The 18,774-nt window shown below is 44.0% G+C and overlaps 1 protein-coding gene across 2 annotated transcripts; it reads right to left on the bottom strand.

Moving 5' to 3' along the window:
- Positions 1-1,936: 1,936 nt before the first annotated feature.
- On the bottom strand, positions 1,937-16,362 carry LOC106581033 (solute carrier family 13 member 5). 2 transcript variants are annotated; one of them, XM_045703738.1, is made up of 14 exons: positions 16,137-16,362; positions 12,992-13,120; positions 11,457-11,593; positions 10,920-11,167; positions 10,584-10,646; positions 10,399-10,466; positions 9,935-10,113; positions 9,381-9,503; positions 8,842-9,051; positions 8,489-8,583; positions 6,039-6,154; positions 5,764-5,925; positions 5,334-5,471; positions 1,937-5,010 (listed from the first exon to the last, which is right to left on the bottom strand). In XM_045703738.1, exons 1-14 carry the CDS (start codon positions 16,236-16,238, stop codon positions 4,876-4,878), a joined length of 1,905 nt encoding a protein of 634 aa, XP_045559694.1. In that variant the 5' UTR covers positions 16,239-16,362; the 3' UTR covers positions 1,937-4,875. The 2 variants fall into 2 exon arrangements, with proteins under 2 accessions (XP_045559694.1, XP_014018179.1); XM_014162704.2 differs by having other exon boundaries at positions 10,947-11,167.
- Between the last annotated feature and the right edge of the window lie 2,412 nt (positions 16,363-18,774).

Here is an 18,774-nt window from a genome sequence, read left to right as displayed (position 1 = left end):
ATCTACAGTATGTTACATATCTACAGTGTAATACATATCTACAGTGTAATACATATCTACAGTATGTTACATATCTACAGTGTAATACATATTTTCAGTGTAATACATATCTACAGTGTGTTACATATCTACAGTGTAATACATATCTACAGTGTAATACATATCTACAGTATGTTACATATCTACAGTGTAATACATATCTACAGTGTAATACATATCTACAGTGTAATACATATCTACAGTGTGTTACATATCTACAGTGTAATACATATCTACAGTGTAATACATATCTACAGTATGTTACATATCTACAGTGTAATACATATCTACAGTGTAATACATATCTACAGTATGTTACATATATACAGTGTAATACATATTTACAGTGTGTTACATATCTACAGTATGTTACATATCTACAGTGTAATACATATCTACAGTGTGTTACATATCTACAGTGTAATACATATCTACAGTGTGTTACATATCTACAGTGTAATACATATCTACAGTGTGTTACATATCTACAGTGTATTGCATATCTACAGTATGTTACATATCTACAGTGTGTTACATATCTACAGTGTAATACATATCTACAGTGTGTTACATATCTACAGTGTATTGCATATCTACAGTGTGTTACATATCTACAGTGTGTTACATATCTACAGTGTAATACATATCTACAGTGTGTTACATATCTACAGTGTGTTACATATCTACAGTGTAATACATATCTACAGTATGTTACATATCTACAGTGTGTTACATATCTACAGTGTGTTACATATCTACAGTATGTTACATATCTACAGTGTGTTACATATCTACAGTGTGTTACATATCTACAGTGTGTTACATAGGTGTAGGGGCTACTTCAGGTAAAGTATTGCCAGTTTGTTAAATCTGAAATTACGTGTGTCATTACTACAGTACAATACAATACAGTTAACTTTAATCCCACACTTTATTTTTCTCAAGGTAGTGTCGGTGCCAATGATTAAATCAAGCTATACCAACAAACACCACTTGAACATCAGAAGAGAAAGGAAACCATAAGATGGCTGTCCCCACAGGAGATAAATGACAACAGACTGACTTACTGTGACCTCAACCTCTTGTTGTGTTGCTTGCCTGCTGCCATGTCATCAGAATGACTCATACTGCATCTGGGACTCTTATATGTAATCAGTTCAGCAAATCAGAACACATATACATATACATATACATACACATATTCACATACATATACATATACGACATATACATATACATATACATATACATACACATATACATATGAATGAGAACTTTCAATCAATCACCTATTCTGTTACTGTGAGTTTTTATTGTGGATATTTGGCTCAGGTGCTGACATGGGTGCTCCCTGTACACACCTGCTTACTGCTTACCTGATAACACCTGACAACAGCTGCCCTGGAAATAATAGAGAGCTGCCAATCAGAGCTCTGCTCTTACTAGACTGGTAACCCAGGTAAGAGATGCTAAGTGAAGATGCCACACACAGCCAGGTCAGGCCCGACAGGGTAGCTTGACTACAGTACAGACAGTCCTGATGCCAGTGACCTGGCAGAGAGCTAGATGCTAAAGTTGTGTAAACTGTCAATACTAAATTATTTTAACAAAGTGATGTTTATAACACATGTAAAACACAGTGTTTCTTATAGAACAAGACTGTGGGTACTGTATGTGGTACTGTATGTGGGCAGCTTGATGATGATTGATGCCAATGTGAGAGGCAGGTGAGAGAGGTAACATGTTGATGACCTGGTTTACTCAGAAAGAGAGGAATATTGTGTCCTTAAATATCATGATTTATGAGTTCATTTTTTAAAACTTTAAAAAGAACACTCCCAACCCCCAGGGAACATAAATAGATTTATAACTTAGTGATTCCACTCTTGGCTCATGGTAAAGGTATATAAAATAGATATTTATTTACTCTCCCAGTAACATCCCAAGGAACATCCCAAATGGCACCCTATGCACTTTTGACCTGTGCCCTGTCAAAACTAGTGTACAATGGAGGAAACGGGGTGCCATTTGGGACACATTGTATATGCAATTAAACAGCAGCTGTCTACCCAGCAGACATATTAGAACAATATTATGCAGGTCTCTTATTTTAGCTCTCTTTGAAAAGAAAAATGGGCATAAAAACACACCGTGAAAATATAACATGTACCTTATCTTTAACAGAGTGCAGTAGCCTATAGAAAATGTGTGAATGATCTACAGTGCATTCAGAATATATTCAGACCCCTTGACTTTTTCCACATTTTGTTACATTACAACCTTATTCTAAAATGGATTAAATTGTTTTTTCCCCTCATTAATCTACACGCAATATCCCATAATGACAAAGCAAAAACAGTTTTTTTGAAATATCACATTTACATAAGTATTCAGACCCTTTACTCAGTACTTTGTTGAAGCACCTTTGGCAGCGATTACAGCCTTGAGTCTTCTTGGGTATGACGTTACAAGCTTGGCACACCTGCATTTGGGGAGTTTCTCCCATTCTTCTCTGCAGATCCTCTCAAGTTCTGTCAGGTTGGATGGGGAGCGTCACTACACAGCTATTTTCAGGTCTCTCCAGAGATGTTAGATCGGGTTCAAGTCCGGGCTCTGGCTGGGCCACTCAAGGACATTCAGAGACTTGTCCCGTAGCCACTCCTGCGTTGTCTTGGCTGTGTGCGTAGGGTCGTGTGCGTAGCGACTTCTGTGGCGGGCCGGGTGCAAGCACGCTGATACGGTCGCCAGGTGCACGGTGTTTCCTCCGACACATTGGTGCGGCTGGCTTCTGAGTTAAGTGGGCATTGAGTCAAGAAGCAGTGTGGCTTGGTTGGGTTGTGTTTCGGAGGACGCATGGCTCTCGACCTTCGCCTCTCCCGAGTTGAAGCGAGGAGACAAGACTGTAACTACCAATTGGATACCACGAAATTGGGGGGAAAAAGGTGTAAAAAAAAAATATATATATATATAATAATGGTCTTAAAGGCTCACCCGTTATGGAAACTGTGGTAGTAAGTCGTCTGTCACTCTCCTCAATTCTCCTCAAGACAGAGTTGCTGGAAGGAAACACCCGACTATGCATGGAACCACCCTACCACCCGACTATGCATGGAACCACCCTACCACCCAACTATGCATGGAACCACCCTACCACCTAACTATGCATGGAACCACCCTACCACCTGACTATGCATGGAACCACCCTACCACCCGACTATGCAAGGTACTACCCTACTACCCATCTATACATGGAACCACTCTACCACCCAACTATGCATGGTACCACCCTACCTATCTATGCATGGTACCACCCTACCACCCGACTATGCAAGGTACTACCCTACTACCCATCTATACATGGAACCACCCTACCACCCGACTATGCAAGGTACTACCCTACTACCCATCTATACATGGAACCACCCTACCACCCGACTATGCAAGGTGCCACCCTACTACCCATCTATGCATGAAACCACCGAGTGTTTCTCTTGTTTGTTTGTCCTCTGAGTGACACTACCATGCAATGATCATGGCAGAATGTTACCCAGATTATAACCCAAATGTTTTTATATCTCATTTTATTACCAACCGCCCTGATGACCCTAGGTCATGGAAAGGTCATCCTGTCAGTTGTTCCTTTAATTAATTCTATAAATTGTAATTACATTTTATTTTATTCATTTCCTTCTTTACCCTAAATTATTATTTAGTATTTTCCTTTATTTTTTTACCTACTGCTTTGAAAGGATTCTGAATTATCTGAAAGCTATATAATTGAAAAGAACAATAAGAACATTGAAATAGAAATGATTTGCCTTCCGTACCCTTCAAACCAATTGGGGTCTCCATCAGTGGGCATAATCCTATGGGTGCCAATGGGATTTGAGGCTATCATTTTTTCCCAAATTCATATTCTGCAATCCTACAGGATGTGGGTATGAAGGGAGCAGTGGCACAAAACGTATGAACCCAAGAAATCAATGTGCAACCCAAATAGTAATGTCATAATCAGACATTAACTATAATGCAATTATAACCAATACAAATAATTCCACATTTAGTTTGAGATGGCCTGTACTTGGACACTTGAAATTACTCTCCTATTTGGAGGGGTTGTGTGTGCAGCATTTAATACAGTAGACATAAAAACTGTTGAAACAATAATAAAAAAATATATACATTTTGTGCAACAGCTGTAAGGACTAAGAGCACAACGTTTCATAATAATATGCCACTGATGGAGTTCCTGACGTCAAAATAACATTTTGTATTCCAACACAGATTGCCATTCACATTAAATAGATGTTTGTTAGTTTGTTGTTGTTTTTGACATAATAATGTGTTCAGAGAAACATAAATGATCTCATAGATTACCCTTATAATCCCCTAACCTCAAATAGAGTTATATTATATTCTATTCTGTTCTGTTCTATTCCCCAAACAAACACAGTGTTTTCACCTCATGCCCACTCCTCTAAACTTAAGCAGATTTGGCTATCTCAAAAAGGATCAAATACGACCTGCATAGTTCAGCTGTACAAAAACCATTTAAATGTATTCATTTAAATTAATTTAATTCAAATCGATCAAAACTTTGACAGAGTGGAGGAGGAGTACCAGTCCAACCGGTAAACATACTGTGTGTGTTGTTATATGGAGTGTGTATACAGTAGCAGCTTTAGATCACCCTGAGTGGGTTGACCATCAGCACTGTCTTCTGTTTACAGCCTGCCCCAGATAGAGGTGTACATACAGCATCTCTCCCCTCTTCCCATCCCTCCACTCTCCTCCTCCTCCTCCTTCCCTCCTTCCTTCCTTTCTGGTGTCTCTGGATCAGGGGGTGGGTATGGTGGTAACATTGGCCCAGTCAGGGAATGTGTTGAGATTGAACATGGCTGCTCCCCAGGTGTTCAGTGCGATGTTGATGGTGATGACACCAATAATGTTCAGCACGAATCCAGCCTTCACCTGTTGTCAGTGCAGTGAAAAACATGGGTCACAGACAGAATGTTTCACAACCATGTATTCTACTAGCCTGCATCCAAACTGAATTGCTCCGTTTCACTACTGGTTTCAATGACTCAATCAATCAATCACATTTATTTACAGGATAAAACCCTTTCTATATCAGTAATTACCACAAAGTGTTTTTTACAATGAAGAGATGACCAGACTGAAATCATGAACTGAAAAATAACAATTCAGTTTGGATCCAGTACTGTATTTCACTCTACACAAAGTACTGTATGGAGAGAGGTGCGAGGTGAGGGGTGAAGGGTCGTAGGTCGTACCATGTCCATGACTTTGAGGTTGCCATAGGAGAAGGCGATGGCATTAGGGGCGGTGGCCACCGGCAACATGAAGGCCAGCGAGGCACAGATGGTGCAGGGCAGCATGACGTACAGCGGGTGGAGCTTAATGGCTACGGCCTGGAAACAGACAGACAGGATCACACATGGGTCAAAGGGGTGAAATGAACATGTAGTGTATGCCTAAGTGTCAGACCTGGGTCCAATACACATGTCGTATACTTTGCTGTGCTTGATTTAGTTTTCCCGGTAAAATGGAACCAATGGAATAGTCCCAAAAGGACAAACTCCAAACTAAATCTAGCATCACTTAAAACCCTTGATCCAAGTTTTCTAAGTGAACATCTGTGTTATCATGTGTGTTGCCTGGGTGTGGGTATGCAAATTTGTAAGGGATTCTCTCTGCTCTTACCATAATGGCCAGTATAGGCAGGAACAGTGTGGTAGTAGCTACGTTACTGGAGCACTCAGTGAAAGTGGAGATGAGTAGAGACAGGAGGAAAGAGATGGCAACGGGAGGGATGGACTGCAGGGGGGCCAGACTTTCTCCTAGCCACTGAGACAGACCAGACGTCTTCACACGGATAAAAACATAACCACAGTTGTCATAATTTTTGTTACAAAAAATATAACACAGACAGACACACAGACCAATTCAGACCGACCGACCTAACAGACTGACGGTACCTCGCTGCCCCGGGCCAGAGCGAAGCCTCCTCCCACTAGCAGGAAAATGTTCCAGGGCATCTTCTTATGGACCATGTCCCAGTTGAGCAGGGTGGGAGGGGCCTTCAGGGGCTTTCCTATAGGGACAAGGCACACACTGGAGAATGACACAAGGTTTACAATCACGGTCCTTATAGCCTCGATTCCAGGCACTCCTGCAGGAACTTGGTAGTATGGTAATGCAAGTTAGAAAGGTACATTGTATCTCTGTCCAAATCTATATGGTCAGAGATTATATTGTTACAGTGTACTGGACTCTGTCCTAGATGGTACTGTACTAAGTTATGGCTACTTACATTGCTACTCAGGAATCAAAGGCCATCGTTAAATCCTAGATACTAACATGACCACAAAAACACTCTTTGCCAGGAATACGAAAACAGAAGTCAAAGAGCCATGACAAGGGAGCTCAAAGTCTGCCTCGCAAACCCTGCTGCCCCTCACTCCAAACTCTAACTCTTCACTAAGTGCCTTTAATCATTGTGACACACATGTATTTACCAAACACATTGAGCTGCCGCCGTTTAGAGGTAGGTGCTGAATTACTGGAGCCCTCCGTTTAGAGGTAGGTGCTGAATTACTGGAGCCCTCCGTTTAGAGGTAGGGGCTGAATTACTGGAGCCCTCCGTTTAGAGGTAGGTGCTGAATTACTGGAGCCCTCCGTTTAGAGGTAGGGGCTGAATTACTGGAGCCCTCCGTTTAGAGGTAGGGGCTGAATTACTGGAGCCCTCCGTTTAGAGGTAGGTGCTGAATTACTGGAGCCCTCCGTTTAGAGGTAGGTGCTGAATTACTGGAGCCCTCCGTTTAGAGGTAGGTGCTGAATTACTGGAGCCCTCCGTTTAGAGTTAGGGGCTGAATTACTGGAGCCCTCCGTTTTGCAGCTTGATCTTGTCACTTATCAGGAGTAAGAACACTAAACTCAGCTTAGGTTACAGAGGGAGAAAAGGGAATATGTATTTATGTGTCCACCAGTCATTTATTGATTTGAAAGTTGTTTATTTCAGGGACAAAACAGAGATTAGTGCCATGTAGGGCTGACCTTGAGGCTAGCGCTATCACCATGCAGCTCCCTCTGATGTTTCTTGGACTGTGTGTGTGTGTGTGTGTGTGTGTGTGTGTGTGTGTGTGTGTGTGTGTGTGTGTGTGTGTGTGTGTGTGTGTGTGTGTGTGTGTGTGTGTGTGTGTGTGTGTGTGTGTGTGTGTGTGTGTGTGCGCGCGCGAGCATGTGTGAGCCCTGGGAAGTGAGAGTGCTATCAGGACAATTACAAAGCACTGAGTCAGCAAGATTGCATTTCTATACCAGGGGTTCTTAAACTTGTTCAGCCTGGTACCCAAATGAGAAATTCCTGGGACCCAAGCTCCTAAAAACATGCCCTATTTTGGGGGCCCTCCTGCACGCGGGCAAAATATTTTAGAGGCCCCCTCCTGGAGGCGGAGGGAAACATTTTAGTTTTAAAGTTAATTCCCTACAATTCTACACATTTTGCCATGTTAATATGATATCTGATTGAGAGTGACTAACAAAAGCAATGGGGACGGAGGTCAGGACCCCTGTGCATGTGCCCTGCATGCCCGGTCGCTATTCAGCCATGATTTCTACAAGTTTAGATAGTTGGGTAGACTAACTTACCAATATAAAAATGTTAGCTCGCATGGCTAATTGAGAGACTGCCAATGACTGACATAACTAGAGGAAAACTGCTGGTGGACAACCACATGTCAAAATTACACCTTGTGTATTTTAATATTCTAACTTTCAACAGTAAGTTGAGACGCCGACTGAGTCCCCCCAAAAAAAGAATGTCACGACTCACCATTAACATGTCCAACCCTACTTTAAGAAATACTTTAAGAAAGGCCGCTCTATACAATAGTATCACAGACAGGCAGACACACACACCATCTCTCTCAATCGCACACTCGTAAACACACCCATGTCAAATCAAATCAAATATTTTGGTCACATACACATGGTTAGCAGATGTTAATGCGAGTGTAGCGAAATGCTTGTGCTTCTAGTTCCAACACTGCAGTAATATCTAACAAATAATCTAACAATTCCCCAACAACTACCTAATACACACAAATCTAACAAATAATCTAACAATTCCCCAACAACTACCTAATACACACAATCTAAAGGGGTGAATGAGAATATGTACATATAAATATATGGATGAGCGATGGCAGAGCGGCATAGTCAAGGTGCAGTAGATGGTATAAAATACAGTATATACATGTGATATGAGCAATGTAAGATATGTAAACACTATTAAACTGGCATTGTTTAACGTGACTAGTGATCCATTTATTAAAGTGTCCAGTGATTGGGTCTCAATGTACTCACCACTCAAAGATATATTGACAAAAAACACACACATGCACAAACGTGCATACACACACACACATACCATTCTCAGAGTACCCGCCACATCTGGGTAGTTGGGATGGGATCAGAAAGAACAGCGTTGACATCAGCATAGCCACCGTGCCATCAGTGACATACCTGGGACATATAAATCTACATATAAACAATGTCTCTCAGTCCCACTCAAGGTGTCCCTATGTATTAGTATGGTAGTTACATAGGCATGTACAGTGTAATTACAGTTTATGTACATATTATGTGTATAGCTGTATTTGTTGCTTACAAAGAGCAAAGACTGGGAAACACAGCAGAAAGCTATCAGATTTAAAAAAACGAGATAACCAGGCAGAACCACAGGGAGTTACAACATAGAACATACTGATATCTATCACTTACAGTCTGTCCTTGTTGAAGAGCACAGTGGCCCAGCCGGGCATGAAGCCTGGTTCTCTGGTGAACCAGAGCAGGACCAGCAGGACAAACAGCACCAGGATGCAGCCCTCAGCGAAGGACACACTGCCCAGCTTTTTATACTCATTCTTTATCATCCCGTACGGCTCCTTGTCACCATCTTTATTCGTCCCACAGCCAAACAACTTCTTCATGCTGTGGGTGAATGGACAGAATAGATCCCAGACATATCAGAGATCTCTAAACAGTACCGGGTCTTATATAGGCTTTTATCTACTTTGTCTATAGGTCAATGTCTAACATAAATGGATATCTACATAAGTGAAATATGACCATAAACCATTACCTTCTATTGTTTTACTATGCTTATTATACTGCATTTGATGATTGGATATGTTCGTGAATGTGTCCCCTTTCAACATGGATTGCAGGCACCTAATCACATTGCTTCGGCTTCCTGCCAAGAGACAGTGTTGTGGATGTTACTGACTGGAGGTAAAACATAACAGGAAAGAAGGACTCACTTGCAGCCCAGGTACATAGACTGCAGCCACAGCCAGGAGATGATCAGCATCAGAACCATGTTGGGGAAGGAGAAACCAAACCAGCTGGCAAAGTTGATGATGTCTCCATTTCCTGGGAACAGTCTGTGGGGAAAGAAGGATAGAATGATAGAATTAGAACTAGCATCAGTTACATGAACATTCCAAAGGGTACTGTACTGTAGGTACACCCAACATGTCCGCCGGGCGGTGCACCCACCAAAAAATGCTGCGTTGAACGGGAATGTGCAGGGAATTCTAATTCTATCGAGGAAGTGACAGAGATGTTAGCTAACTCCCAAGCCAAGGAACTACTGTACAGTCAGTGTATCCAGCCTTGTGCTTTAGCTGCTGTAAACAAAGTACACTGGGCACTGCAGTTTTCCCAGAGAAGAACAGTTGCTAAACCAGTGTGCAATACTGTATCCACACACAATAACCCTTTAATGAGAGCTACTCAGATGGGTATCTTACTGTATTTACTTGTAATACTACCCATACATAGTAAGGCTTTATAAACAGACATATAAACATACTCGTCGACCTGTCCTTTGAGGATGAGGTTCGGGGCGGAGCCGGTAAGGGTGGCTGTTCCTCCGATGCTGGCAGCGTAACACACACTGAGACTCATGCCTTTACCCAGTTTCAGGTACTTAGCCTCCCTCTTTAGCCTCCTCTCCCTCGCCTCCGGACTCTCCTCCACCCCTGTCTCGGGCTTTGGAGGGAGAGAACCATGGGTCAGCCAATCAGAATGTTCAGGGGTTAGAGGTCAGTCTGTCAGAAGTTGTCCTAAGGGTAACTAAGGGATTAGGGCAAATATTTTCCGCCTGTTGTTTTCAGGGAGTCTGAAACAGGGATGATATAGAATATGATGTACAATATGTCTGAGTCAGTTGTATTCCATCTTAGCCAGACGAGATAAGTCCAAACAATCTTGTCTTGAACAGACAAAATCAATAAGGTCACATCCTGAATAAGCTTATCAATATCTCTTACTTACTTGTGTTCCTCTACTAAGATGAATGGTTGAATAATTGACAGAAAGGTGTTCCAGGGAATCCACAACAGCTGTGAATGAGGTGTGTTAGTCCTTGGCTGGAACAAAAGCCTGTCCACCCTGTGGGTTTCAAGGACCATGACTGAGGAACACTGACGTTGAGAGAACACACACTGTATTCTACTTACCTAACTGAATTCCATTCTTCATGGGCTTGACATCCTTTGTACATTTAGTAGCACCTCCATCATCTGCCAAATAAGGGAGATATCATTTATTACAAAAACAGAAAGATGTGAATCAGCTTGTGATTTTGAAAGCTCATGGCGAACTTATGGACACATAGTCTTGTGGTACCAGGCTGTATTTTGGGTTAAGAATGGCTTGAGAACCTAGAACGGATGGTGTCGAGGCTAATGGACACGAAACAAATTACTCTCAACACACACACACACATACATACAAACATACACACACACACCCCGCCCCACACACACACACCACTTCCTCTTAACAACACACACATATGGTAATACTGTTCTCCTTGTCACCCATATCAAAGGCTTGGTTGTCCTGGCCCTTAGGTATCCCAGTCCCGGGCCCGGCCCCCCTGATGGCCATCAGGTCCATCTCCCCCTCCTCTGCCTGGGCCTCGGTGTCACACAGCTGCTTCAGCACAGCATTAGTGATGGGCAGCATCATGGCAGTGGAGGCTGTGTTACTGATCCACATGGACAGGAAGGCTGTGATGCCCATGAAGCCAAACATCAGACTGGAGAGACAGGAAGGGGAGCGAGAGAGAGAGAGAGAGAGAGAGAGAGAGAGAGAGAGAGAGAGAGAGAGAGAGAGAGAGAGAGAGAGAGAGAGAGAGAAAGAGAGAGAGAGAGAGAGAGAGAGAGAGAGAGAGAGAGAGAGAGAGAGAGAGAAAGAGAGAGAGAGAGAGACCATTTAAAAAGGAAACAGATAAGACATTTAATATGAATTCAACATTGGGCTATCAGAACACTAGACCAAACAGCTCTGTAATAGTAGAATTAAAACAGGTAAAGGGGGTCTCTTACAGGGCAGGCCTCACCCCTACTATGAGAAGTACTCTGAGGGCGATGCGTTTGTGAAGGTTCCATTGTTCCACAGCTATAGCCATCAACAGCCCTCCGACGAACAGCATGTTAGAGTCCTTCATGTACTGGGTACACACCTGGATGAGAGACAGACAGGGGGGTTCTGAATGACTGTACTGGCCTGAGACAGGTTCTGCTTATAAATACCATAATATACTAAACATGGGATCAACAGTAAGGACTTTATCAACAGTACTTACACTACTGTTCTAAAGGTTGAGGTCACTTTGAAAATGTCCTTGTTTTTGAAAGAAAAGCACATTTTTTGTCCATTAAAATAACATATAATTGATCAGAAATACAATGTAGATATTGCTAATATTGTAATTGACTATTGTAGCTGGAAACGGCAGACTTTTAATGGAATATCTACATAGGCGTACACAGGCCCATTATCAGCAACCATCACTCCTGTGTTTCAATGGCACGTTGTGTTAGCTAATCCAAGTTTATCATTTTAAAAGGCTAATTGATCATTAGAAAACCTTTTGCAGTTATGTTAGCACAGCTGAAATCTGTTGTCTTGATTAAAGAAGAAATAAACCTGGCCTTCTTTAGACTAGTTGAGTATCTGGAGCATCATCATTTGTGGGTTCGATTACAGGCTCAAAATGGCTAGAAACAAAGAACTTCTGAAACTCGTCAGTCTATTCTTGTTCTGAGAAATGAAGGCTATTCCATGCGAGAAATTGCCAAGAAACTGAAGATCTCGTACAACTCTGTGTACTACTCCCTTCACAGAACAGTGCAAACTGGCTCTATCCAGAATAGAAAGAGGAGTGGGAGGCTCCGGTGCACAACTGAGCAAGAGGACAAGTACATTAGAGTGTCTAGTTTGAGAAACAGAAGCCTCACAAGTCCTCGACTGGCAGCTTCATTAAATAGTACCCGCAAAACACCAGTCTTAATGTCAACAGTGAAGAGGCGACATTGGGATGCTGGCCTTCTAGGCAGAGTTCCTCTGTCCAGTGTCTGTGTTCTTTTTCCCATCTTAATCTTTTATTTTTATTGGCCAGTCTGAGATATGGCTTTTTCTTTGCAACTCTGCCTAGAAGGCCAGCATCCCGGAGTCGCTTCTTCACTGTTGATGTTGAGACACCGTACGCCTATCTAGATATTCCATTATAAACCAGTCATTTATAACATTAACAATGTCTACACTGTATTTCTGATCAATTTGATGTTATTTTAATTGACCAAAAAATTAGCTTTTCTTTCAAAAACAAGGAAAATACTAAGTGACCCCAAACCTTTGAATGGTAGTATAGGTGCCTTATTCATACGTCCTCAACACTGTCTCTATTAAACCAAGATTTACATTTCACATTTTAGTCATAACAACGGTTGACCTGTTTATTCTGATCATAAAACAGAATCGTGTTGTCTCCACTGCTGAGTCTAATGGGTGGGTAAGATCCAGTCATTAGGTATGAAGGTGATTGAGTAGAGAGGGGAGAGGATAGTGGTGTTGGTACCTCGCTTGACTCCATGATGCCCATCATAGGGAAGAGGATGACAGGCAGCAGACCGGTCACAGCCAGGGGCATACACTCTGTACACCAGTACAGGGTCATCAGGATGATCACATAACCACAACTAGCCTCCTGTACACACACACACACACACACAAACACACAGAGACAGACAGGGACTGTGAGAGGGCTGTTGAGGTAGGTAGCATACAACAACTGTTGTTGTAGGACAACACGTACAAACACGTACAACACACAGTCATTCCACTCTCAGGACCATTTTGTTCTCAGTGAACAACCATCTGAGACAACAGCCAACAGCATCAAAGCACTGACAAGTAGTAAAACTATTTTAGAACATAAAGATATCTTATTGTGTGCAATTCAATACATCTGTTCAATAAGTTAGTTTCAGTTACAGTTGTTCTTACAATGTGTCACGTCTTGGCCATAGAGAGGGTTTTTGTTCTCTATTTTGGTTAGGCCAGGGTGTGACTAGGGTGGGCATTCTATGTGCCCTTTTCTATGTTTTGTGTATTTCTTTGTTTTGGTCGGGTATGGTTCTCAATCAGGGACAGCTGTCTATCGTTGTCTCTGATTGGGAACCATACTTAGGTAGCCTTTTCCCACAGGGTTTTTGTGGGTAGTTAATTTCTGTTTAGTGTTTTGCACCTTACGGAACTGTTTCGGTTCTTCTCTTTGTTAGTTTTGTTTTAGTGTTCAGTTTATTAAAGAAAGCATGAACACTTACCACGCTGCGTTTTGGTCCGATGATTCTTCCTCTTCAGATGACGAAGACTGTTACAGAACTACCCACCACCAACGGACCAAGCAGCGTGGTATGGAGGAGCAGAGGGTTCAGGACTCCTGGACGTGGGAGGAGATTTTTGACAGAAAGGGACCCTGGAGACAGGCTGGGGAGTATCGCCGCCCGAAGGAGGAACTAGAGGCAGCGAAAGCTGAGAGGCGGCGATATGAGGCAAGGCAGCGCAGCAGGCACGAGAGGCAGCCCCAAAAACAATTGGGGGGGTGGGGGCACACGGGGAGATTGGCGGAGTCAGGCGATAGACCTGAGACAACTCCCCGTGCTTACCGGAAGCAGTGTGGTACTGGTCAGGCACCGTGTTATGCAGTGAGGCGCACGGTGTCTCCAGTACGCGCTCATAGCCCAGAGCGCTATATGCCAGCCCCCCGCAAGTGCTATGCGAGAGTGGGCATCCAGCCAGGGCGGATTGTGCCAGCTCAGTGCGTCTGGTCTCCAGACGGATTGCGCCAGCTCTGCGTACTGTGTCTCCGGGTTGCTGGGAGGGCTCAGTTCGTCCTATGCCTGCGCTCCGCCCGTGCTGGGCAAAAGTGGTCATTCAGCCTGGAAGAGTGGTGTCAAGACTACGCACCAGATCTCCAGTGCTCACCCACAGCCCGGTCTATTCTGTGCCTGCTCCCAGAGCCAGGCCTCCTGCATGTCTCCCCAGCCTGGTGAGTCCTGTGCCTGCTCCCAGAGCCAGGCCTCCTGCATGTCTCCCCAGCCTGGTAAATCCTGTGCCTGCTCCCAGAGCCAGCCCTCCTGCATGTCTCCCCAGCCTGGTGAGTCCTGTGCCTGACCCCAGTCCGGAGCTGCCAGAGTCGCCCTACAGTCCGGAGCTGCCAGGCCGGAGTCGCCCGCCTGTCCCGAGCGGCCGGAGTCGCTCGCCTGTCCGGAGCGGCCGGAGTCGCCCGCCTGTCTGGGGCTCGCTGCGAGGGTCCCCAGTCCGGGGTTGGCGGTGAGGGTCCCCCCTCCAGAGGCACCACCTAAGTGGGCCAAGCCTAAGGTGGAGCGGGTCCACGTCCCGCACCAGAGCCACTGCCGTAAAGAAGGCCCACCCGGACCCTCCCCTTTAGAGTCAGGTTTTGCAGCCGGAGTCCGCACCTTTGGGGAGGTACTGTCACGCCCAGGCCATAGAGAGGGTTTTTGTTCTCTATTTTGGTTAGGCCAGGGTGTGACTAGGGTGGGCATTCTATGTGCCCTTTTCTGTGAGTCCTGGTATGGTTCTCAATCAGGGACAGCTGTCTATCGTTGTCTCTGATTGGGAACCATACTTAGGTAGCCTTTTCCCACAGGCATTTTGTGGGTAGTTCATTTCTGTTTAGTGTTTTGCACCTTACAGAACTGTTTCGGTTCTTCTCTTTGTTATTTTTGTTTTAGTGTTCAGTTTATTAAAGAAAGCATGAACACTTACCACGCTGCGTTTTGGTCTGATGATTCTTCCTCTTCAGATGATGAAGACTGTTACACAATGCATAGTAAATAACAATAATTCTTGAAGAATATAACTTATATTGCTTAATGAGCTTAGTTCAACTGTCATACTCTATCAGAACCCAAAATATGAGCTTGTTTTACTCCAGTGTAATGTAAACACACTCTATATAGTCTGAAAACATGGTTAAAACTATCATTTTTATACCATGGATGGTCAGTCCTTGCATCCCTAGCTCCGTCTATGAATTTGAGAGTGGTTATATTTCCCCAGCCCCATCCCTCAGCTTTTACCAAAAGTTTTAATCAGACGGGTGAACCTTTGTAGTTGTTTGAACTGCAGATTGCCCCCTTTAATATATATTTTGATACATGAAGTTAATCAAATACATTCTTAAAGGGGAAAACGGGCTTGGATTTTATAGAAACAAATATATTTTATGACACACGGTAAGCCATTGATGACAAAAGATGAAGAACTATAAAGTGCCTGTAATGCAAGTCTTTCATTCATGATGATTTATTGTCCTGGAGGACAACCGTAACTCACAGGGAGCTCAACCTGTAACGTGCATGGCTGCTGAAGCTCCTATCTACACACACTAAATTACCAGTCTACAGTACATTCCTGGATATTGTGAAATAATTCAAAATGTCACAAATACAATGGAAATGTCACTTTAAGAAATACATACAGACGTGTAACCAAAATATTCAGTGAAGCTTTAATAAACATATAGAGTTGTCTAGGAATTTCGGCATTCAATTTGTGTACGACCAGGACTTGAAATGCTTCAGAACTTTATCCTCAACTAAGAATAACTTCTGAACTTTCAAGAGGGTTAAAACAAACACATCAAAGCCTTAGTTATACACAAACAAACACACGCATACACGCACACACACTCTTACCGGTCCCCCAACTATTATGGGTAGAGGTAGAATCAACAGTGGGGTGAGGAATATGATCAGGTAATTCCGATACCTCCATAGCCCAGTCAGACACACCACCATGGCTGGTCCAGATATCCAGAGAGTAGCTCAGGTACACGGAGAAGAGAGATAGATATATTAGACAGAAAATCTAATTGGAGTGTGGGTGCAAAGGTTTTACGACATAATTGGGGACGCTACCACACTGTTTAAAGACAGAACAGGAGATAAAGTTGCAGTATATATACAGTATATCACATAGAGGCTGAATTAAATATTAACTTTTGAGTGAGGTGACTGGGCTGAGGAGGGAGTGTGTTGTACAACACAAGAAAGTAGTGTGAGTGAGGGAGGAGGTGAGTGAGTGAGTGAGTGAGTGAGTGAGTGAGTGAGTGAGTGAGTGAGTGAGTGAGTGAGTGAGTGAGTGAGTGAGTGAGTGAGTGAGAGAGAGAGAGAGAGAGAGAGCGAGAGAGAGTGTGAGTCAGTGAGTGAGTCAGTGAATGATTCAGTCACACATTGTAGAGTTCATGCCCCGAATAACTGAGGGCAAAAGGGGGTGCAATTTAATATTAGGAAGGTGTTCCTAATGTTTTGTACACTGTGCATCTCCCACCCCATCCTACCCCCAGCCCTTAAGGCACTGCTCTCTTAGCAAGTATTACCTATTTCTCTGTTGATCCATTGGGTACCCTGTCACGTGGTCATCACATTAACCTGAGGATGCATCACCCATCCCACCTCTCCCTTGTTTGGGTTGTGCTGAAGTCTATTGAAGAGAAAAACAATGACAAGAGCTGGACAGAGGGCCTTGTCATTTAAATACCTGCATAAGGGCCTCTCCTACCGAAATCTGGGTGGTGTTCAGTAACTATAACCTGAAGACAACGGGGCGGTACAATCTGAATGTTTCTAATACGAGACGCTCATATACCGTTTCCATTGCAAAACATTTTGCTGCAGGATTCCCTAATGAACACGACCCATGAACTCCATCTTCTGTTGAAGCCAGTTTATTGTCCCATAACAACAGTTGTCTGTTGTACAGAAGAATTATAGTTGTTGGAACAACCCTAAGCCACTATGTTCTCAGAGTGAAAACATATTAGACTAGGAAATGTAAGTTCCTAAGCATGTTTGGTGCTTTAACCACTGTCATTACTGTCACACCTGCTCCTGCCACGCCCTCTACTGCTCATCCTGTGTCTCCTTGACCTGCCGCCACTCCCCCAGTACTCTCTCCCTCTCCCTCTCTGTGTGTGTGTGTGATTGTGTGGGCGGAGACAGGTGTGCTGGAGTCAGAGCAGAACCCCACCAGCTGCAACCTGTTCCATAATCAAGACCTCTACAAATACTCATCCCTGCCACTTCCACGCGTCCAGATCGTAATCTCTGCACAGTCAGTCTACGTTTCTAGCCGTTTATTACTATTCAGATCCTGTTATCCTGTTGTGTCTGTTTTCCTTGCCTGACGCTGTTTTCCTCTCCGCTACAGTTCTGCCCGCTCTGACTCTGGTCCCTGTCTCCAGTCCCACATCTCGTCATCCTGCTACTCTGCCCTGGATTCCCCACTCTACTACTCCCTTGGATTCCCCTCTGGACCTGCTTACCCTGTCTCAACCCCTCTCGCTTCAGCCTCAGCACCTGGTTTCCAGCAACCCGCCTGAGCTTCCCCTGACCTGCACTCCATCTCCCCCTGTGTTTCAATAAATACCTTGGTTACTTCATCCCAGTTTCCTTGTCTGAGTCTGCTCTTGGGTTCCCCTGTTCCACTCCGTGTAACAATTACATGGTGTCATCATCTCTGGGCAAAGTACACACACCACTGTTTAGAAACAAAGGAATATTCCTCCATGCCACCCGTAACTCAGATTCGCAGAATTGTGTGTGTGTGTGTGTGTGTGTGTGTGTGTGTGTGTGTGTGTGTGTGTGTGTGTGTGTGTGTGTGTCACGTCCTGACCAGCAGATGGAGCTGTTGTTGTAGTTTTGGGGTCAGGACGTGGCAGTCTTGTGTTCTGTGTTGGTCTTGTGACTCCTGATCAGGAACAGCTGGGGATCGTTGTTCCTGATTGGGAGTCATATATGTAGGAGTATGTTTGTCACTTGGTTTTGTGGGTAGTTGATTTTGCACTGCTGTATGTAAGTACTTAGCCTGTAAAACTGTCGGTCTGTCGTTCTCTTTTGTTTATTGTTTTTCCCGTGTTCACGTTTATTTAATAAATTATCATGATGAACACGCAACCTGCTGCACCTTGGTCCATTTCCACAGAAGACAGCCGTTACAGAACTACCCACCACCAAAGGACCAAGCAGCAGAAGAGGAGGAAGCCACAGGAGAGAAAAAGGGAACAATGGACATGGGAGGACGTCCTGGACGGCAAGGGAGCCTACACCTGGGAAGAGATCCTGGCCGGAAGGGATCGCCTCCCATGGGAACAGGTGGAGGCACTCAGGAGAGTGGAGGCAGCTGGACAGAGGAACCATCGGGAAAGTTACGCTGGAACACGGTTGGCTAGGAAACCCGAGAGGCAGCCCCAAGATTTTTTTGGGGGGGCACACGGGTAGCTTGGCCAGGCCAGGGAAGAGCCGTAAGCCAGCTACCCGTGACTACAGGGAGGTG

Source organism: Salmo salar, chromosome ssa20, assembly GCF_905237065.1.
Source record: "Salmo salar chromosome ssa20, Ssal_v3.1, whole genome shotgun sequence".
Taxonomy (NCBI): domain Eukaryota; kingdom Metazoa; phylum Chordata; class Actinopteri; order Salmoniformes; family Salmonidae; genus Salmo; species Salmo salar.
Note: the sequence above shows the minus strand (reverse complement) of the source record. Positions and strands in the feature narration are given on the sequence as shown.